Raw genomic sequence first — 18,575 nt, 5'->3', positions numbered from 1 at the left:
CTCTCTTTGGTTGGAGGCTTACATTATTACACCAGATATGTATTGACGGTGAATCCCTCCTCCCAGTTCCACAGTGACTCATTATTTTTTTTTTATCTACCTAGTATTATAAATTATCTACAAAAAATATTCCATGTTTGTGAATTTCTTTTTTCGTTAATTTGCATGACTGTATGCAACTATTTACAATATGTAATGTCTCTTGGTAATAAATCGAATGTGAATTTGAATTTTGAATCACTATACACAATTGATTAGTTGCTGACGAATTTTAAATCGCTTTCCTCAAAGTTTATAGCCTCTAGACGTCACTGCAGTAGGAGGGTAGTGAAATGAGAGGTGTGGTGACATCACCAAGACAGAAAACAGGACCAACAGGAGAAAGTACTTCATCTACTACGAGATATGTATTATGCTGCAATGAGCTATATGGTTTAGTTGAAAATGATTACCAGAAAAACTTAAGTGAAAGCAAATTGGAAAGTCAAGCTATAGCTTAGCCCCCACCCCCATGCACCCCTTGTCCACAGTTTCTTTTCTTTCCTGTGCTATATATTGATTAAAAAAACGATAACACAGATATAGTTTCGATGAACAAACCTCTCCTTGTAAAAATAGCGTTTCTGCATTTAAAGTTTTATATATGTTTTGCCTTGTGTGGATGGAGCAAATTGAAAGGGAGAGAGAGAGAGAGACATAGTTGAAATCAGTGTACAACAATCTGTCATATGATTATCTCCCTTCCTTTTTCAATTTTGCTGTATTGGAACCATAATGTTTACTAAAGGCAAGCAGATTTTGTATTACTATTGTATGTGGATACCCTTTTTTTTTTTGGGGGGGGGGATGGACAGGATGTCAATGTTAATAAAGAGTATGCGTTTTCTTTGCCTCATTTTATTTATTTATTATCACAATAAGCCGTTGTTACATATTCAATTTCACCAGTTACTTTCGAAGGTATGGTTCGTCTTAATTGCTTTAATATATAAAAAAAAGTTAGAAGCATATACCAAATAGAATATCTCCTTGCAAGAAAATAATATTGTTTTATCCAACAGTTAAACCGATTAAGCAGTGCAGGCAAAGGAGGTGGGAAATGGGGGGGGGCGCACGTATACCACGATGAGACGAAATTCGATACCATATTGCTGTTTCTTCTGCATCCATCGGGTACATCTTCTCGATGAACCCGCTCCATCCTCATCTTCATCCATCCATCACATCCTCCTCCTCCTCCTAATCCTTTTCTCTCCTTCACTTCTTTCCTCAAGCCTCTTTCCTCTCCTCCGCAGCACGCACGCTGACGTTGTTGAGACAGGAAATGCTCATTCATTTTATTTGCATCCGAGTTGCGGAGGGGGTATCAACAAGACATCAGCGCATCGCATCTCACCGGCTTAACAAAATGAATTAAAACGGTGGAACATAACGGATATCAACTGAGTGGCCCACTATCGTGCGGGTAAGAAATAAATATATTTATTCTGTCTGACATTCAAGTTTTTTTAATTTGAAAAGTCAATTACCATTAATATGGATGTGTATTGTTGTTATAGGCCGGAATGCGTTGTTGATGAAAAAGGGTCTGTACGTGTGATGCTATATAGGAGTAGAATGTGGTTAGCAAAACCACATATGTTTGTTATCAATTAAAACGATTATTATACTCAAACTACTATTTTTAATACTACAAATACTGCTACTATTTCTCCTAATCGTGATGCTAGCGGTTGTAGTGGGATGGAGACAGGAATGAATAGGGGAAATGATAATGATGATGATGATGATGGCGGTGGTCATAATAATGTTTGTGATTATAGTTGTGCTGATGACAATGGGGATGATTATGGTGGTGTTGATGATGATGATGGCGATGATGATAATAGTTCGATATCTGTGGGTTTAATAAATACCATACCTTTCGGCATTTACTTTACAAAATGGGCGGAAATCTTTCCCCAAAGGTAGGGGACCAGGGGCTGGAAAATTTGACATGCAAAAAAAGAAAGAAATAAAGGTTATCACCCAAAATGTAAGGTCATTTTTACCCAAAAAAATTCTCAAGCAGAAAAAAAGGGGGCGTTGTCACCCAACATGTAAGGTAATTTAGTCCAAATACATGTATCAATTCGATTGTAAAAGATGTGAACAAAAATAGTGAGGGGGACATTTGATATTGTGTCCCCCTACAATTTTTGTTTCTGTCCCCCTGGAATTTCCGCCCATGATTCTACTTCAAGCAATTATAATTTTGAAACAAAATAGTTGTGAAATTGAAGAACTGATTTGTCGCTGTATGGGAAAGCTGCTTTACATTCCTACAAAATTTCCTATGAACAAATAGTAATCGAGAATATCGCACAAAGTTTAAAAATAGTCATCATGTCTGTAATCAATATTTTCACCGGTAGAACCATGATGTGTTTATCACTGTAATGATTATTATTCGGGTTTTTTTCTTGTTTTTTGCGTTATTGATCTTCTGTTCTTTCGCTGTTTGAAAATTAAGCAAATGAGAAAAGGCTAAATTTGAATTAAAATTTCAATTCGATTATCAAACATGTCTTTAATAATTATTGCTAATTACTTCATGAAATAGTTCATGGACAATCAAACAATTATCATGTATGTTTAGCCCAATCATTGGGAATATCTTAACGTGGCATATCCTCATACCTAGATGAACAGGAGACATTGGATAACATAGTGAGAAAAAAATGACTTAATTCAAATACCAATCAAAACATTCTGTTCTATGAGGTAACAGTTACTCATCCTGAGACATGTGCTATTGCAATATTGTGTGAAAACTTTCATATAAACTTGCAAATTGTCCAATAAATTTCTAAATAGAATGTAACTTTATTTGTTAATCATTTATTCGATGTATATCATATTGGTTGTGAAATTTGAAAATTTTCAAAACAAGTCAGCTATAACTTGGCTTTAAATGGGTACCCATATTGGCACGGTATACTGGTAGAATAAAGCAAAAATGATTGGCTGGTTTAGTTTCTAGGAAGAACTGTAGCCTATAGATAGGCATGCTTATGGCAGAAGACGGTGAGACTAAGATTACGTTAAATATCATATAGAGATAATACCAAATTGGAACAAAACTTCCATTCATGACGCACAATTCTGTGATTTTAAAAATAAAATGATAATCAATGAGCTGTTTTGTACTCACCCGCTCGTGGGCGAATTTGACCTTTCAAAGTATTGCTTGAACAGGTTGAATTCCAGAAAATTAAAATTACTTTCCTGAAATAAATAGGAATTTCCATCTGATATTGTGTCTTATTTTTTCCATTTGGACCTATGACCATTTCTAATCTGCAAGATTTCCCTAATGGAAGGATTTTCATATCAACAACTGATTTTTTATACAGAAACGCAAAGTGATGACCGTCTGGACATTTTGTATTGATCTGTTTAGGACAAACATCTTTTTCGAGAAAAACAAGATTAATCAACTTTCAATATATATGGGATTGCCATGATAATTCACAATTATCTCTCTATTATTATATCACAAAGAGAACTTTCGACATTTATCACCGTAACAAAAATACTTTTTATCGTCGCTACGGGGGAAGGAAGGGGCGAGCACCTTTATACTTTCAAGCAGTCAAAATAAAAGTGAAGAATGATGAAGGACATTTGCGAAGAGGAAAAATAATTCCCCTTTAACTTGTCGATGGCCCCTTTCAAAACACCTCGCGTCGTCCATTTCGTCCTCCGCCCTAATTTGTTATTGCCGATATACCATTTGCGTATAGATGGCGGGCATGATTTGGGGCTTCGGTCCCACAGTATGTTTCAAGACCAAGGAAAGAAACATCAAAAAGATATAGGAAAGGAAAAGAAAAGGGTGAAATATGAAATTATTTTCTGAATATTAGGTGAAAATCTATAACAAAATTATTATTTTTGTATGAAAACAGTGAAAATTCTCTGCCATATTTGGCCCCTTAAAATATTTGCTTCACTATATACGCTACTGACCGTTACCATTTCCTCACTGAACTAGAGGTTGATAATGGTCGATCCATAAAGCTTATGTCAGACACACTTAACCCCCCCAAAAAAAAAAATGGCCAACGCCCATTCTCCTCTTTCGAGAGGTTTATAATGGGGTCCTTTTCTTAGAAGTTTGCTGCTTTCTAATGATTGAATGGAATGGAGAGTTGGAGGCAAGCTTGAAATCTATAGTCAAATTCATTGCCCAATGCAAAACTCATTACTATATTTTGTGAGTAGGAAAAATAGTGAGTATAGTTACATTGCCTACATAGTTATTAATCATACAGGAATACTCTTACGCTATATCAACAATTTCAAAATTTTCCAAACTCCAGATGTAAAATGAAGAAGCTTTAAAATATTCCTAGTATTATCCCACAAATATCACAATTATATAAAAGTGACAAATTTGTCCTGTGTATTCGAATTATGTATATCAAATTTTTGCCCAAGTGGATTTTCTGCGAGTCTTTCCTCTCGCTCTCCTTTTTTAGTTGAATTCCGCTCAGCGACCATCCAATCACAATCAGTGCTCATTATCTGCACCCCCTTTCCCCTCTTGAACTAAATACATATTATCTTGCATGTGCCATGCATGGACGTTTACATTGCAAGACTTTTGACACGTCTCCTTGAATCAACACGTTCACTAATGTAAGGGATGCTACATCGGACTTTACTTCCTTAAATCTAATGAGGTTACTTAATTAATACAAAATCATAAAAAAATAAGCTTAGTCGGTTGATTAGACGCAGATGTAGGCCTAACTTGTCAAGTCTATTTGACTCAAACTATATAGTTATTGTTTGTTTGTATTTTCTCGCTTTGGTTGTATGATAATGTGTGCTTATCGTTTTTCTTATCGTTTTTCTCACGGGGAGATGTATTCTTGACAAATTATCTAACTGACTTTAGGCATCGAAGTGTTGGTTATCAATCATCGCAGTTTCCCTTCAGGATATTCTCTCTTTTTGCCAATCCCCAATGTTTCAAGATTATGAAAATTGAACATTTCATTTCTATGATTGACAAATTTTCCAACACGCTTTTCGTATTCACACTAGGGGAGGAATTGTTTCATTAATGGTTGTGGAAAGTTGCATTGATTTTGTTGAAAAATAAAGTGAATCTAGAATATATTTGTAGAAAGTTAGTTGCTAAGTAAACATTCGTGCTTCCTGATTACTTTTAATATTACATTTAATCATAGATAACTATAATATTGATTTATTTTCTAAGATCAAATCGATAAGTCGATGTAAGTCAGGGAACATTCGTGAGTCACCTTCCGGATTCCGTACAACCATGATACAACTCTTTTCAATTTCATGGTATACGGTTACACCAAAGAAAACGTCTTCAATAGTCCTATAGTATGTCATTTGAAAAAGTCTCATTGATTTGTTCAGTTTGATATTAACGGTTTAGACGGTACGACTGGGGTACAAATCCTCGGCAATGAAAATAAAATCACCGCCCCTGTTTTAGATACTAAAGGTGCTTTGTCAGTTGCAATTTCATTTTCATTTCATTTCCATTCTATTTTCATTTTCATTTAATTTTGATTTTCACTTTCTTTTCCAATTTCAATTTTAATTTTCAATCATTCAACTTAAATTCCTCAATTTGTTAGTCCAATGAAATGGACCTTCGTTTTGCTCTCCTCCAATATTGGTCATACATTATACAAGTATTATGATAAGGATACGTGTATGTATCAATCAGGAATTAAATAACTACAGTTAGGAATGAGTTTTGTTTATAATTTTTAAGAAATTTTTTTTCATTCGGTAATTCGATTCCTGCGCTGCACCCACCCCCTCCTCCTCTCCTGAAACAATCATAATGTTATTAGTTTTAGAACCCTAGGCTCTCGTCTCGCGGAAGAAGATTGAATTAGAAAACCCATGATGGAAACGAGAGGATCTGGTTGGTTGTAAGCCCTGAAATATAGTGCATGGAAAGCATTATGAGAAAGTGTAAATCCACTGCTCTCTCAGCGCCGTTATGTTGTAACCAATTATTTTTGTTGAAACTCAATCCTTTCTGAAGGTTTTTTCAAAGATTCATTTCTTTAAATGAAGCTGGACTGTCAACATTCCAATTTGTTGATGAGTGCATGCAGTGGCCTTTTTTTGAACCATTGATTCTTTGCGAAAAGAATGAAATATACACATGAAGATATTCATTCCACCTCTCTCGGCAATGATTTCATTATTATGAATTAAAAGCATCGGTAATATTTTATATAATTAGTTGGATATGGGAAAATTTCATATGTCGATGATAACCCGAAATTTTTGGTCCCTTACATCCATTCTAAGATAACAAAAAAGAAGGTAGAAATGCGCAAATTTTGACAGTTCTACGAATCCTGTTTTATAGATTCACACCAAGTATTACAAAATATATAGTTTAAGCAATAAATGCGGCAGAAATTAAATTGTTGCTATGGTAACGTTCAATTACTTCGTAAAAATTCAATTGGGAAACGTATTTTCTCTTCATGTATGATGGAAATATGATAGTCGCTATGGTAACATTTTTTGCAAACAAATAAAGTGAATGACTGAGAGAAATAATGTAATTCTGTTTGACGTTAACCTAAAAAAAAAGGAATGAAACATGTTTATCCACTCGTTGTGGTCAGTTCGGCTAAGCTATAAGGGGACGAAGTTATTTTATAACATCTTCAGGTGTACAATAGGAAGGAATGAAGACACCAAGAAAGAGAGAGAGGGGGGCAAGATTAAAGTATATGTTAAAAAAAAATCGGAACAGATGTAAATTTGGTGGAATCTGGTATAGCTGCTATAAACATAACCGCATAAATTCCGAAGCTTCGTTATTCCGAAGGTTAGGATATTCCGAAGGTTCGTTATTCAGGAGTTTCGTGTTTCCGAAGATTCGTTAGTCCGAAAACGAAATGAGGTTCGTAATTCCGAAGGTTAGTTAGTTCGAAAACGAAATGTTTAACGACCCTTATTACGTTATCGGATTAACGAACCTTCGGAACATCGAACCTTATTTCGTTTTCGGATTATCGAACCTTCGGAATAACGCCACAAATGTTCGGATTAACGAACCCTTTTACGTTTTCGGATTAACGAATATCGAGGTATAGGCAATTTACGTGTTTTGGAATTACGAACCTTCGGAATTACGAAGTGTAACCAATATAACGACATTTATTGTGAGAAGAGTGATTTAAGAATATTGGGGGAAAATATCAAAACACATTCTTATTGTCTATTCATCACATTCACTAGCTAATCAACTCAATTATGGGGAAATGACAACAGCAATAGACAGGGATCAATGCCCACCCATCTCTAACATAGTCTGCTGTGCAAACCCTTTACTCGAGTAAGGGTCTGAATTGCAGCCTACTCATGCCTTGTGTACTGAAGGCGCCCTCTCGCTCCTGTATTGAAACAGCAAGTTTGTATATGCTAGTCTTTGCGTGGAGACACACTTGTTGATCAAAGTTTCAATCAGGGTCTGTGCCTGCAGACTATCTCTAACATGTGAGGGGGAGCAAAGGAAAAAGGTCTTTTTTTATTCGTATATAGAATGCATTCGAAACATCTCGTAGTCCTTCTATGAATATAGCTGGATCGCCAACAATGTATGTATCACTGATTTGTGAAAAGAATTACGACAAATTAAATACATATAACTTTTTTGCTTCACATCCTATTTTTGATGAAAATTTCATGGCTACGTCTGTTCGATTTTTCTTTTTTATTCAACTATACCTTTTCCGAGGAGAAGTGGACTTGGCCTTTAATAACTGCAAGAAGGTCGAACTTTCTGGATAGACGTGCATTAAAAGTATAATTATGACACTTCGATTTTTACAGACTAAAAAACATGTTAACCATCGATCGATCTCCGACTTGGAAAAACAAGTGGAAATCAATAAATGGTTGAAATAAACCTTGACCTTTTCCATCATCTATTCATGCTCCAAAATTTCCGATTTGATCTCAGATGCGGATGATAAGCAATAGATTCGCGGTGATTTTATTCGAAGGACCCAACAGATAAATGATGTCATACAAGATTTTTCTTTTATACTTTGATAAGTTTGATAATAATAGCAGTGCAAACAAAACTATAGTAATATACTCTTGTATTAACAATAGTAATGTCAATGATAATGCAAACGATTGAAAAAATGTATTTCTATATTACCGCTTTTAATGCGATTAATATAACGGCTTTTTACAGTCATGATGTAATTAAAAGATGGAGATACGTCCCCTCTTTATTCAAGCAAGGTGATACAAGAGGCAATAGTTGGAAGCTTCAAGATTGTTACTCAAACGAGGAACAGAGCTTGAAAAGAATAAAAATAATTTGATTTTACTTTATAGAGAAGCAAAGGATTTTGATTATACAAACGGACCTGCTTGGCAGATTGCTCTATGCACATGATGCAGAGAGATATTTAAACCAAGACCGTGTACAGTTTAAATGAAGAACTCTCTTGGACTGTAAAAAAGTGAAGAAAACCTAAACATAAAAAATAAAGATGTAGCAACCGTTTACTGTCAATAGTCAATCTGACTAACTAATGATTATTATAAAATGATCGAATTTCAAGATGAAATAATCAGTCCGTGTGTTTCGTCGTTGAAAAAAGGGATTAATTCACAAACTTTTCAATCATGTTAATGTTGATCTGTTTTTATAGCACAAACGTGTACTTTTATATTTTACAGTTGCATTCATACATGATTATATATATATATATATTTATTGTGTGAAAGAAATGGATGAAGAGAACAATGGTAGGCGTTTAGCTTAAATTAAGGTTCCCCAGAGCTATCTACCCTTTGCAAAAATTGGTGATGCCGAAAAATATCCCCGCCGGGAATCGAACGCGGGCTCCCAGCTTTGAACGCCGGTGCCTTAACCACTAGGGTTAGTGGCTAGAGCGACCCCGATCCGATTGACCGTCAGATAGACAGATTTTCGACACTAAACCAATTATAATTTCCTTTGTCGGGTGAAGGTGGGTTTTGAACATTTTTTCCAAAGGGAAGATAGGTCTGGGGAACCTTAATTTAAGCTACGCCTACCACTGTTCTCTTCATCTATTTCTTTCATACAATATTTAAATAAAAGAGTTGCCAAAGCAGTTGCACATGTATGACTTCGCACATTTGTATAATTTTCTCCCATACTGTACTGTATCAAAGCAATACCTTTGATTCAGCTGAGGCATGGCGGCTTGTCATTGTTCAAAACCCACCTTCACCAATGTTCACCTAAAAAAGGAAATTAGAATTGGTTTAGTGTCGAAAATCTGTCTATCTGACGGTCAATCGGATTGGGGTCGCCCTAGCCCCTAACCCGTCTCTGTGGTGTGGTGGTTAAGGCACCGGCGTTCAAAGCTGGGGGCCCGCGTTCAATTCCCGGCAGAGACATTTTTTCGGCATCACCAATTTTTCCAAAGGGTAGATAGCGTTGGGAACCTTAATTTAAGCTACGCCTACCATTGTTCTCTTCATCCATTTCTTTCACACAATATTTAAATAAAAGAGTTGCCAAAGCTGTTGTACATGTGTTACTTCACACACACACACACACACACACTCCCACACACGCACACACACCAATACATATATATATATATATATATATACATGTGTTTGTATAATCAACGGAAGAGCTCTCACTGCACTATCCAATCAGTAATACACCTCTTGTTGTTATTCGCAGGAAGATTGATGAATAATCCTTTAAGCTACTTTCATAATCCATCAGGCACACTCCTTATTGAAACCTTTTAAAAGGATCTTTGTTGCCCCTGGAAATCTTTTGAAAGCAAGCTTATGGCTTCCATCTTATAATAATTGGCGGCTGCATCAACCAGAATGAAGATTCATTTGGTTTCTCTCGATGTCATACGTATGTAGTCATTTTGTTCCAGCCTCTGACTTATCCAGCTATACATGCATTGTCCTATATGGCGGCAAATAGTTTTGAGAGTTATGAGATTTCGATGAAATGGCATCCAGATACTGCAATCGATCGTATAGATTCGCTGTTGGCTTATCGATTTATTCAAACTCAAACTATGAAACTAAATAGCGGATTATGATGAGCACGATGTTACGGATAATACAGCACGGATGCAAAGTATTCTCTTTCATTGTCCGATTAATCGATTTTTTTTCTTATTTAGCAACGTCTTCCAGCAAATCGCTTCAGGTTTTTTGGGGAAAATCAAAGTCAAAGACAGTCATGAATATTCAAAGTAAGATCAAGTTTCTTCTTTGCGTCAGTCAGCGATGGAAATTGAGGTCACAAGCAGATAATATTTTAGGGCCAGGATTTATGCTCGATTTCATGAAAGAAAAGACGAGACATTTAAATAGAAATGTATCTCCCATAATGTTGGGTTCCCACTTGCCAAAGATTTGGGTTTGACGAAATATATCTTTTCTATTCCCCACCGTGGTCACAAATCATTTTGATATCGTAAATTGAATAACTGTGTTGCACCAAACATTTTGAGCAAACTTTAAAGGGGAATGAAACCTTTGAAACAAGTGGGCTTGTGTGGAAAAAGAAACTCAAAGAATAAGATCAAAGAAATCGTGAGAAAAATCGGACAAATAATGAGAATATTGCGATTACTAATGCTATGGAGATCCTCCCAATGGCAATGCGACAAAGATCAGATGTGTGATGTCATGTGAACAACTTTCCTTGTGAGGGACTATGAAATACCCCTAAACTGTAATTTTATGCTCTTTCTTGTAGTGATACAAACTCTTTATCCATAATTTATTGTTTAAAATCCACATTACAGATCTACTGATAGATGTGATAAAAGAGGCAGTTTAAGCGAAATATATAGAAAAGTAATGGGAAAGTTGTTCACAAGTGACATCACACATTTTTTTTTTTTTCGCATTGCCAACTAGAGGATATACATTATGATAATGATCTAAATTTCAAATACTCATACCTTATTACTTATTAAATTTTTCTCAAAATTTTGTTGATCTGGTTCTTTGATTTTTATGTTTTAAGATAGGCAATCTTGTTTCAAAGGTTTCATTTTCCTTTAAGAAAATCGTATTTTCGGGTATTTTTTCAATCTGTTTAACACGTCATAGAGTTTTACATCCAAAGTAATGCCCAACAGAGTCATCTAGCATTTCATAATTAATTGATATTATTTACATTATTATCAATTATGTGCCTGTGTCGTAAATGAAACGCTAAGAGATGGAGCAGATTGTTTAAAGAAAAATGTGTATTTCTTTAACTGGATTGGATGATTCGAAACGAAAGTATTAAAAAAAACACTACGTGAGAACATGTGCGTACGCATATGCATGAGGGAGAGAGAGGGGGGTGGGGTAGAGTAAGGGAGTTCGTGAAACCAACAATGATAAAATAGCCTAAAAGCAAGCTTCATCATTCAGCTCACTTGTTGTAATAGACAAAACAAACCTGACAAACAGGATATCACGATATGACTAACAGAATTATTTACACACAAGTACCTATTCATGCCTCCACTCATATCTAATGAAGATCGTAAAGTCTTATAATGCCTGAGGACTTCAATTTCTATCATACTCACTCACTCAAGCACACTGACAGTGTATGTTTGTTTTTTAAGTTTTCGTCTTACTTTTATCGTGTTTATAAATTATCTTTCCACCTTCACACAAAGAGTACCCCCGCACATCCCCTATCAGTTAGACGCATTCATCTTGATCTGCTATGCATTGTATCTGGATGCGAAATATGCCTAACGTATCTTTAACTTGTTATTTCTTATTATCCCACCTTCTGTCTCTGTGTCTTTCTTTCCTTTTCACTCTCTCCCTCTCTCTCTCTCTCTCTCTCTCTCTCTATATATATATATATATATATATATATATCTCACACACACACACACACACACACACACACACAACCTCCCCTATCCCCTTCTCTTCCTCTTCCATTCTTTCTCTCTCTCCCTCGCACACACAGCCCTCCCCGATTCCTCTCCATCTCTCCTTCTTCCAATTCCATCCTTCTATATATCCAATCACTCTTGCTCTCCCGCGACTCCCTCAGAATTCTCGTTCAGTCCTTATGGCGGCGCTTCGAGCTGTGTCTAAAAATACCAAGGTTTTGATATCAACGTACCGACCGGCATGCAGGCCCATGAGGAAACGGCCAAAATGAAATTGAAACGGCCTCAACATGCTCAATGTGACTATTAAGCATGTATCTTATTGCTAAGAAAATATTTTCCATCGGTTCATGGCGGGAAAAAATTACTCACTTGAGGAACTGTAGAATTGAGAAAAGAGGATGAAAATAACAAAGGGAAGAGAGTAAAAAGGAGTTGAGTTCATCAGGTGTCACATTGTATACTTCCACAGAGTGAAGAGTCCTATTTGATAGAAAACCCAAGCTTGATCAAATGGTCTATTTCTGTCCAAAAAAGAAAGAAAATGCATTTTGAAAATACATTTTGACAGAGGTTTTCCATTTTAATAAGCATGTCAATAGGCGATTCGAACTACAAGTTTAAGCAGACTTTAAACATGTGTTTTAGGATCTCATCCTTCAATAGATCCATTCACGGAGGGAACATCTTCCATAGATATATAGAAATTCTGTACGAGAATTTTAAGGCCGCATAGAAGATAGTGTTTGGCATAATTTCTTATTTGAGGTCCACGCATGAGCTGAACAAAATGGAAATGATTGCTAGGAAAGAAATCATGTTTCATCGCATGGTTAAAGCTTTGCCTCAGTCGGAGATTTGCTCGATTCGAAAGCGTTCTAAACCTTGTTAGTCATTGTCCAATTCTTGAAAATAAAGAAAAGTTCTGACCTATATCTAAAGTGCCCTCAATCCGTGCTCGCCGTGTGATCGATTGGTGCATGCGGTTCACCCAGTTTAACTAAAATAATTGTTTTCAGTTCAACCATGATTAAATCAATCAAATGCAAAGGAAGGCTGAATAACACCAATGAACGATGAAGACTTATGGTAAAGTCAGAATATGCACGTTGAGTGGGTAAAATATTAGGTAATTGGTAAATCAGAAAATTGCCTAAATATTACCATGGTTACTCTGCGTTTATAGATAGTTTAAATCACCTGATATTGCAATGGCTAAACATTTTTTAAGTGTAAAGATTTCTTTATCGTGTTTAGATGAGGGCATGTATTTTTTCCTCCTAATTATCTGGTTAGTCCTTCTATCATGTCTATTATAATGCTTAGTAATAGATCGTTTTGACATCTTGGGAAAGCCATCGAAGCGATGATATATCATATTTCATTGACAATATAAATACTGCCAGGCTTGGAGATTGTCAATTAAACTTTCGCTCTATCGAAATAATTTTCTCATTCAATTATTTTTCGATGATATTGAAATGGGCATACCTCCAAACATGGGATTTTACAAGTAACTTGTGCTCGTATATTCCAACGAATTTTATTCATCTTTTTTATATTCCTTACAGAAACATCGACTCAAGCAATAGCGTTACACTGGTGACTTCTGATGATATCATTGTGGTCACATAATATCAGTCCCACCAATGACTGCGCTCCACATACTTTCCAGGAGGGAGGAATAATAATTAAAATGGAGAGCCAACAACAACCAAGGCCAAGCCTTGCGTCTGAATTAGAGCGCTCCAGCTTGAGGTGCCTGGTTATGATCTCTGGAGTGACGATATGTCGTCTGGTGAGAACCACACATCAGTCATTTGATCACGATCTTTAATTGCATTTCATAACGAGTTCGGGCTTTACAACAATGCGGAGAAATGATTGAAGGCGACGTTTATGACGGGGAGAAGAACGAAAACTTCTCATGGTAAAAACATCGCATTTATAGCAAGAGAACTCAAACAGCAACCCCTTGCCGTCCACTCCGTGGATAATGAAAGTGATGAAATATCACAGCAAAAATACTAATATGTATAACTTGATCACTGATTGAAGCTTTTCACCGAATATGGATTTGTAAATGAACAATAATAACAATTAAGGGGTAAAATGTCATCTGGGTCACAGCACAATGATGAAAACCAAGCCTTGAGTACGCGGGAAGGTTCAGTGACAGGAATTCTACATACAAGAAAGAGTTTGACACGTAACTCGAGCACAATGAGCAACTTGAAAGATCCAGGAAGGCATTCAAGTGTCCGCCGATGTATCAGTGATTCCGACCGCGACTCTGTATACGACGTCACCGGGAGTACTGTGATCGTCACCATGCTCATTCTCAGCCCGCCCATAGTACTCATTGGCGTGATCCTTCTGACTACAGGCGCCATCATCAGCAACATCTTCGTGCTCGTCGCCGGACTTGCCACGATCTTGAGCGGCGTCCTGATCGCGGCTACCAGCGCATTTGTCTTCGTACGCATGCGCGGTGGCGTTAGAAGTCGGGGCAGTATGAATGAAAGCAGGAGGAGTGATAACGGCGGAGTACCTACGGGTCGAGGAAGCTACTACCGGGTCACGATGGATTTAGAGAGGAGTGCAAATTCTGCAGATGGCTCGTTTCGTGTGGAGATCACAGAGCAACCTGCAACCATGGTCACTTTCTTCTCCTCAGCTGACTCAGACACGCAGTCGATGCGAGGCAATAGAATCAATGGGTAAGTTTGACCGACGGTCGGGTCACACAAACACTGGCCTTCTAAAAATAACTAGAAGATGAAACGCCGTTTTATTCCAATTTTATCGATAAATAAAAACAGGACACTTTCCAATGCCCTATTTAGTTAACTAAAGCAAAGGAATGGGGTTTTAAAAAATCATTTAAAAAATGGGGTAGAAGTTATTAAAGGGTTAAGCGTGCTGTATAAGAAAGCAACTAGCTACCGACTAGCTGGTGGCTCACTTAATTAGCGAAGCAAATTAAGCAATTAGTTCTCGATTGGTGTATATATATATATATATATATATATATATATATATATATATATATATATATATATATATATATATATATATATATATATACACAACAAAAAAAGTAAGTCCCCCCTTAAACAAACATCAATAATTTCCAAACCAATGCGAGTTTTTGATATATTTTTACATGAGCGTGTAGGTAATTTTATAAGCTACCCTATGAGTAAATGTTATGGACGTATTTTACGTCATGCTTCAGTGAGCACCGTCAGAAGGCAAAAATGTCACTTTTCAAAAGTCACAAGCCAAATATCATGACTTTGATTCCATTTCATTGGAACTTATTCCACATTCTCATCACAAAAAATAGTCAGAAGGCTTATAAAAGGTACTTTCTAAAGGACGACACAACTTTTTTGGCTAAATTTCACGGTTGAATAAACACAAGTCAAAATTTGCTATAATTGGTAATTTTACACGCTTCTATCAATAAAAATGATCGAATATGATGACAGTTATTTTTGGGAAGAGTTTCTGCAACAGTATTCATCGTTTCACGGTTCAATGAACATTTATTAAAAACAAAAAATACGATTTTCAAATATCATAGGCAAGTATTGTTTCATTTTGGTACCTGAAAATGATCTTTTCTCAACTTTTTCGTTGTGTTTATGACCAATTAACATGCTTCAATGATTCAAAGGCATTTAATTAAACATTCACGCTTGAATGAACATGTGGAATGTGATAAGCTCTTTTTTACGTTATTGGAAAAAATGCAATTTGTAACTACGAATATCTGTCACAAACCTCTTGCATAGTTCATTTGATTTGATTTTTGTGAAAATCCCGATGTTTAATGCATCAGTGAACACACAATACTCGAAAATTATGCAAATGAGAAGAAAGTTCAAGGCCTTGGCCCCACTCTGTGCCCTATCGAATTGTTATTTTGGTGTGCGCACCTTTTGGATAGTGTTACTCTGAAGCCATGTGCGAAGTTTCATGAAATAACTGTTGGCAGAAGTAACAAAAACCGTCCATGAAACAAACCCTCATTTCAAAATTTTGACTTCTTCTCTCATAGACTTGTGTACATTATGGGTGCATATGTTTACGAATAAGTAACCCCTTATTCAATATGGTGGAACTTTTTTTCAAGGCTGTCTTTAGCAATGTCGTTTGGTAGTAATGTTTATCAACCTATGGGCAAAATTCTGTGCAAAAATGAAATCGATTTGTTTATTTATGGATGAGTGAGCACGCATCAAAGTGGGAAAATTGGTATTTTCAATGTCACAGACACATTTTAAAGGATAATAAAGTGATTATTTGGGGCAAATTCGGTTTCAAATGTGACTTTAATTGCTGTTGTTTTTATCATCCATCATTTCTATCACCACACACTTTCCGAATTTTAAACATTTTTATGGTTGAGCGAGCACAATCGAAAACTTAGGAATGAATACTCTTTATACTGCATAAATGTATTCTTTTCCTCACAATTTCTCAGGATCAGTTGAATGTATGGACAAATCAGTGGTGGATCCAGAATTTTAAAATGGGGAGGGGCCTATAATTGGGGGAGCCACTAAAATTTTCAAATTTTAACATGATCTAACAAGTTGTAGAGGATACTACCGTAAACCCCTATGATGATACGTCACAATTCAGGGGCCGCGGAACGGTTTTCAAAGTGGGAGGGGGGGGGAGACTGAGCCAAAAGTCAGGGGGGGGGGGCTGATCATGCAAAAGAAATCAAAACCGCATGGTCATTTTTACATTTTTGTACATGCTTTTGGAAAAAAGTTGGGGCTGAAGCCCACCCCCCCCCCCGCTTCTGCAGCCCCTGCAATACATTGTGCTCACTCAACCATGAACATACGATATCAAAATCTGGTCTGAAGTTGTTGAATGATGGACAGTAAAACAGCATAACACCAAAAAATTCACCTGAAAAACAACTTTTTCCCAACTTTGTATTTGAACAAACTGAAAAACGACTCTTGTGACTTTTAAAAATGGTCATTTTTAATTCAATCTTTAATCACTCATGCATGACTCCACCGATCGATCTCATTTTTCCCCAGGAGTTGCTTAATGAGTTCAGAAAACCACCTATGAAATATCATATCTCAAACTAATTCGGTTCAAAAGTTACAGCAATTTGATTTAGGGGGGACTTACTTTTTTTGTTGTGTATATATATATATATTCTGCACGCGCTTATGAAGCTATCCGTTATAGTTATTCACTCAGCTAAATAATGACTAGCTATCAGCTAGCTTGAAATTTCTCTGAGGGTTATCTAAATGAATGTAATTTGAAAATCATCCAAGATTTATTCTTATTGGGAACATTACATCTCTTCGGTTCTTTCTTTTCTTTTATTTATTTCAGGTCCAATACTAGTAGTCTGAGTAGCACCAGTGGAACGATGAAGGCAATAGGTGTTAAGCTAGGATCTGAAAACTCCAGTCCAGGTTGAATATTGGTCAAAATGGCGGGAAACCGGCTGAGATGAAAACATGTTTTTAGTAACACCAAGAAGTTTCTATGACTGGAGTTCCAACAAGCAACACATTTATTCAAGCAATTGTTCATTTCTAAAGAAGCACAAAAGAAAGAACGGCAGTTAAGACATTTTTGATGTCCGCCTTCGAAGCCGCCAGTTTCAGTGAAGAAATCCGAAGTGAAATTTTACGAATATCCATTTGGATCAATTTTCCATCTTTGATATTGATAAACAAACAGAAATTTGTACGCATGACAAAACACCAATAACCAAGCACAATTACGCTGAGATATTTGCCCAGATTATATCAATTTACCGTTAATTAGTGGAAAAAGTAAAAATTTGACCTTTACTGAAACCAGATTTTAACACTTTTCCGATCGTTTGCGGCAAATGAAAATTTCAGATGTGGTCGATGGACTCTTGCTGTTCATTATTGTATATGTCAGATGAGTGCCCGCACATGCCCATTCGAGGATATTTGAGTCATATTTCAGGACATATTGCATAGTTTATTTTCGCATGCCTCCTAATTATGTACTACTCATAACCAGACCAGATGCGGCGAAAAGGTAATTATCATCACAATAGCATATTTCCCTTTATATATGACCTATAGCTGCGGAGTCACGCGGGAATCATTTGTCTACACAATCATGACAATTGCAAGAGATATTGAGCAAAGTGCATGCCTGACTTACTTTCTGCTGGCGGCTTCGAAGCTTGTTCAAAGGGATTTTGTTTGCTGTTACTCCATCTCATTTAAACCTCCTTGGTAACACGGGTCGAATGATGAAGGTGGTTCTTATATAACAATTACAGCTTCCACGAAGAGTACCAGAGTGTCCAAGCAATTGTTTTTGTGGGTCTTTTTTTCAAAAATCATATTTTGTACCGTATTCTGAGATCATTCAATAAATTATCCTGAGACGAGGCCTACTTTGTAAATTGGAGATTAATGTTGTCGACAGCAAACATCTCGAGATTCAACTGAAGTCATTAAAATCACCCCTTCATACATTGTCATAGTAACCGTAGATTATTGGTTAAATGTCAAATACATGTAGGTCATCATATCATCGTTACCTTTTTGAAATACAAATATTTATCCAGTTGTG

At 36.3% G+C, this 18,575-nt stretch overlaps 1 protein-coding gene across 1 annotated transcript; it reads left to right on the top strand.

The window, feature by feature from the left end:
* The first annotated feature begins 1,307 nt into the window (after window positions 1–1,307).
* Window positions 1,308–17,464, top strand: LOC121422188. The gene is made up of 3 exons (XM_041617078.1): window positions 1,308–1,465; window positions 13,535–14,683; window positions 17,343–17,464. Exons 2-3 carry the CDS (start codon window positions 14,076–14,078, stop codon window positions 17,428–17,430), a joined length of 696 nt encoding a protein of 231 aa, XP_041473012.1. The 5' UTR covers window positions 1,308–1,465; window positions 13,535–14,075; the 3' UTR covers window positions 17,431–17,464.
* Window positions 17,465–18,575: the final 1,111 nt, after the last annotated feature.

The sequence above is a fragment of the Lytechinus variegatus genome, chromosome 10 (genome assembly GCF_018143015.1).
Source record: "Lytechinus variegatus isolate NC3 chromosome 10, Lvar_3.0, whole genome shotgun sequence".
NCBI classification, from domain to species: Eukaryota; Metazoa; Echinodermata; class Echinoidea; order Temnopleuroida; family Toxopneustidae; genus Lytechinus; species Lytechinus variegatus.
Note: the sequence above shows the minus strand (reverse complement) of the source record. Positions and strands in the feature narration are given on the sequence as shown.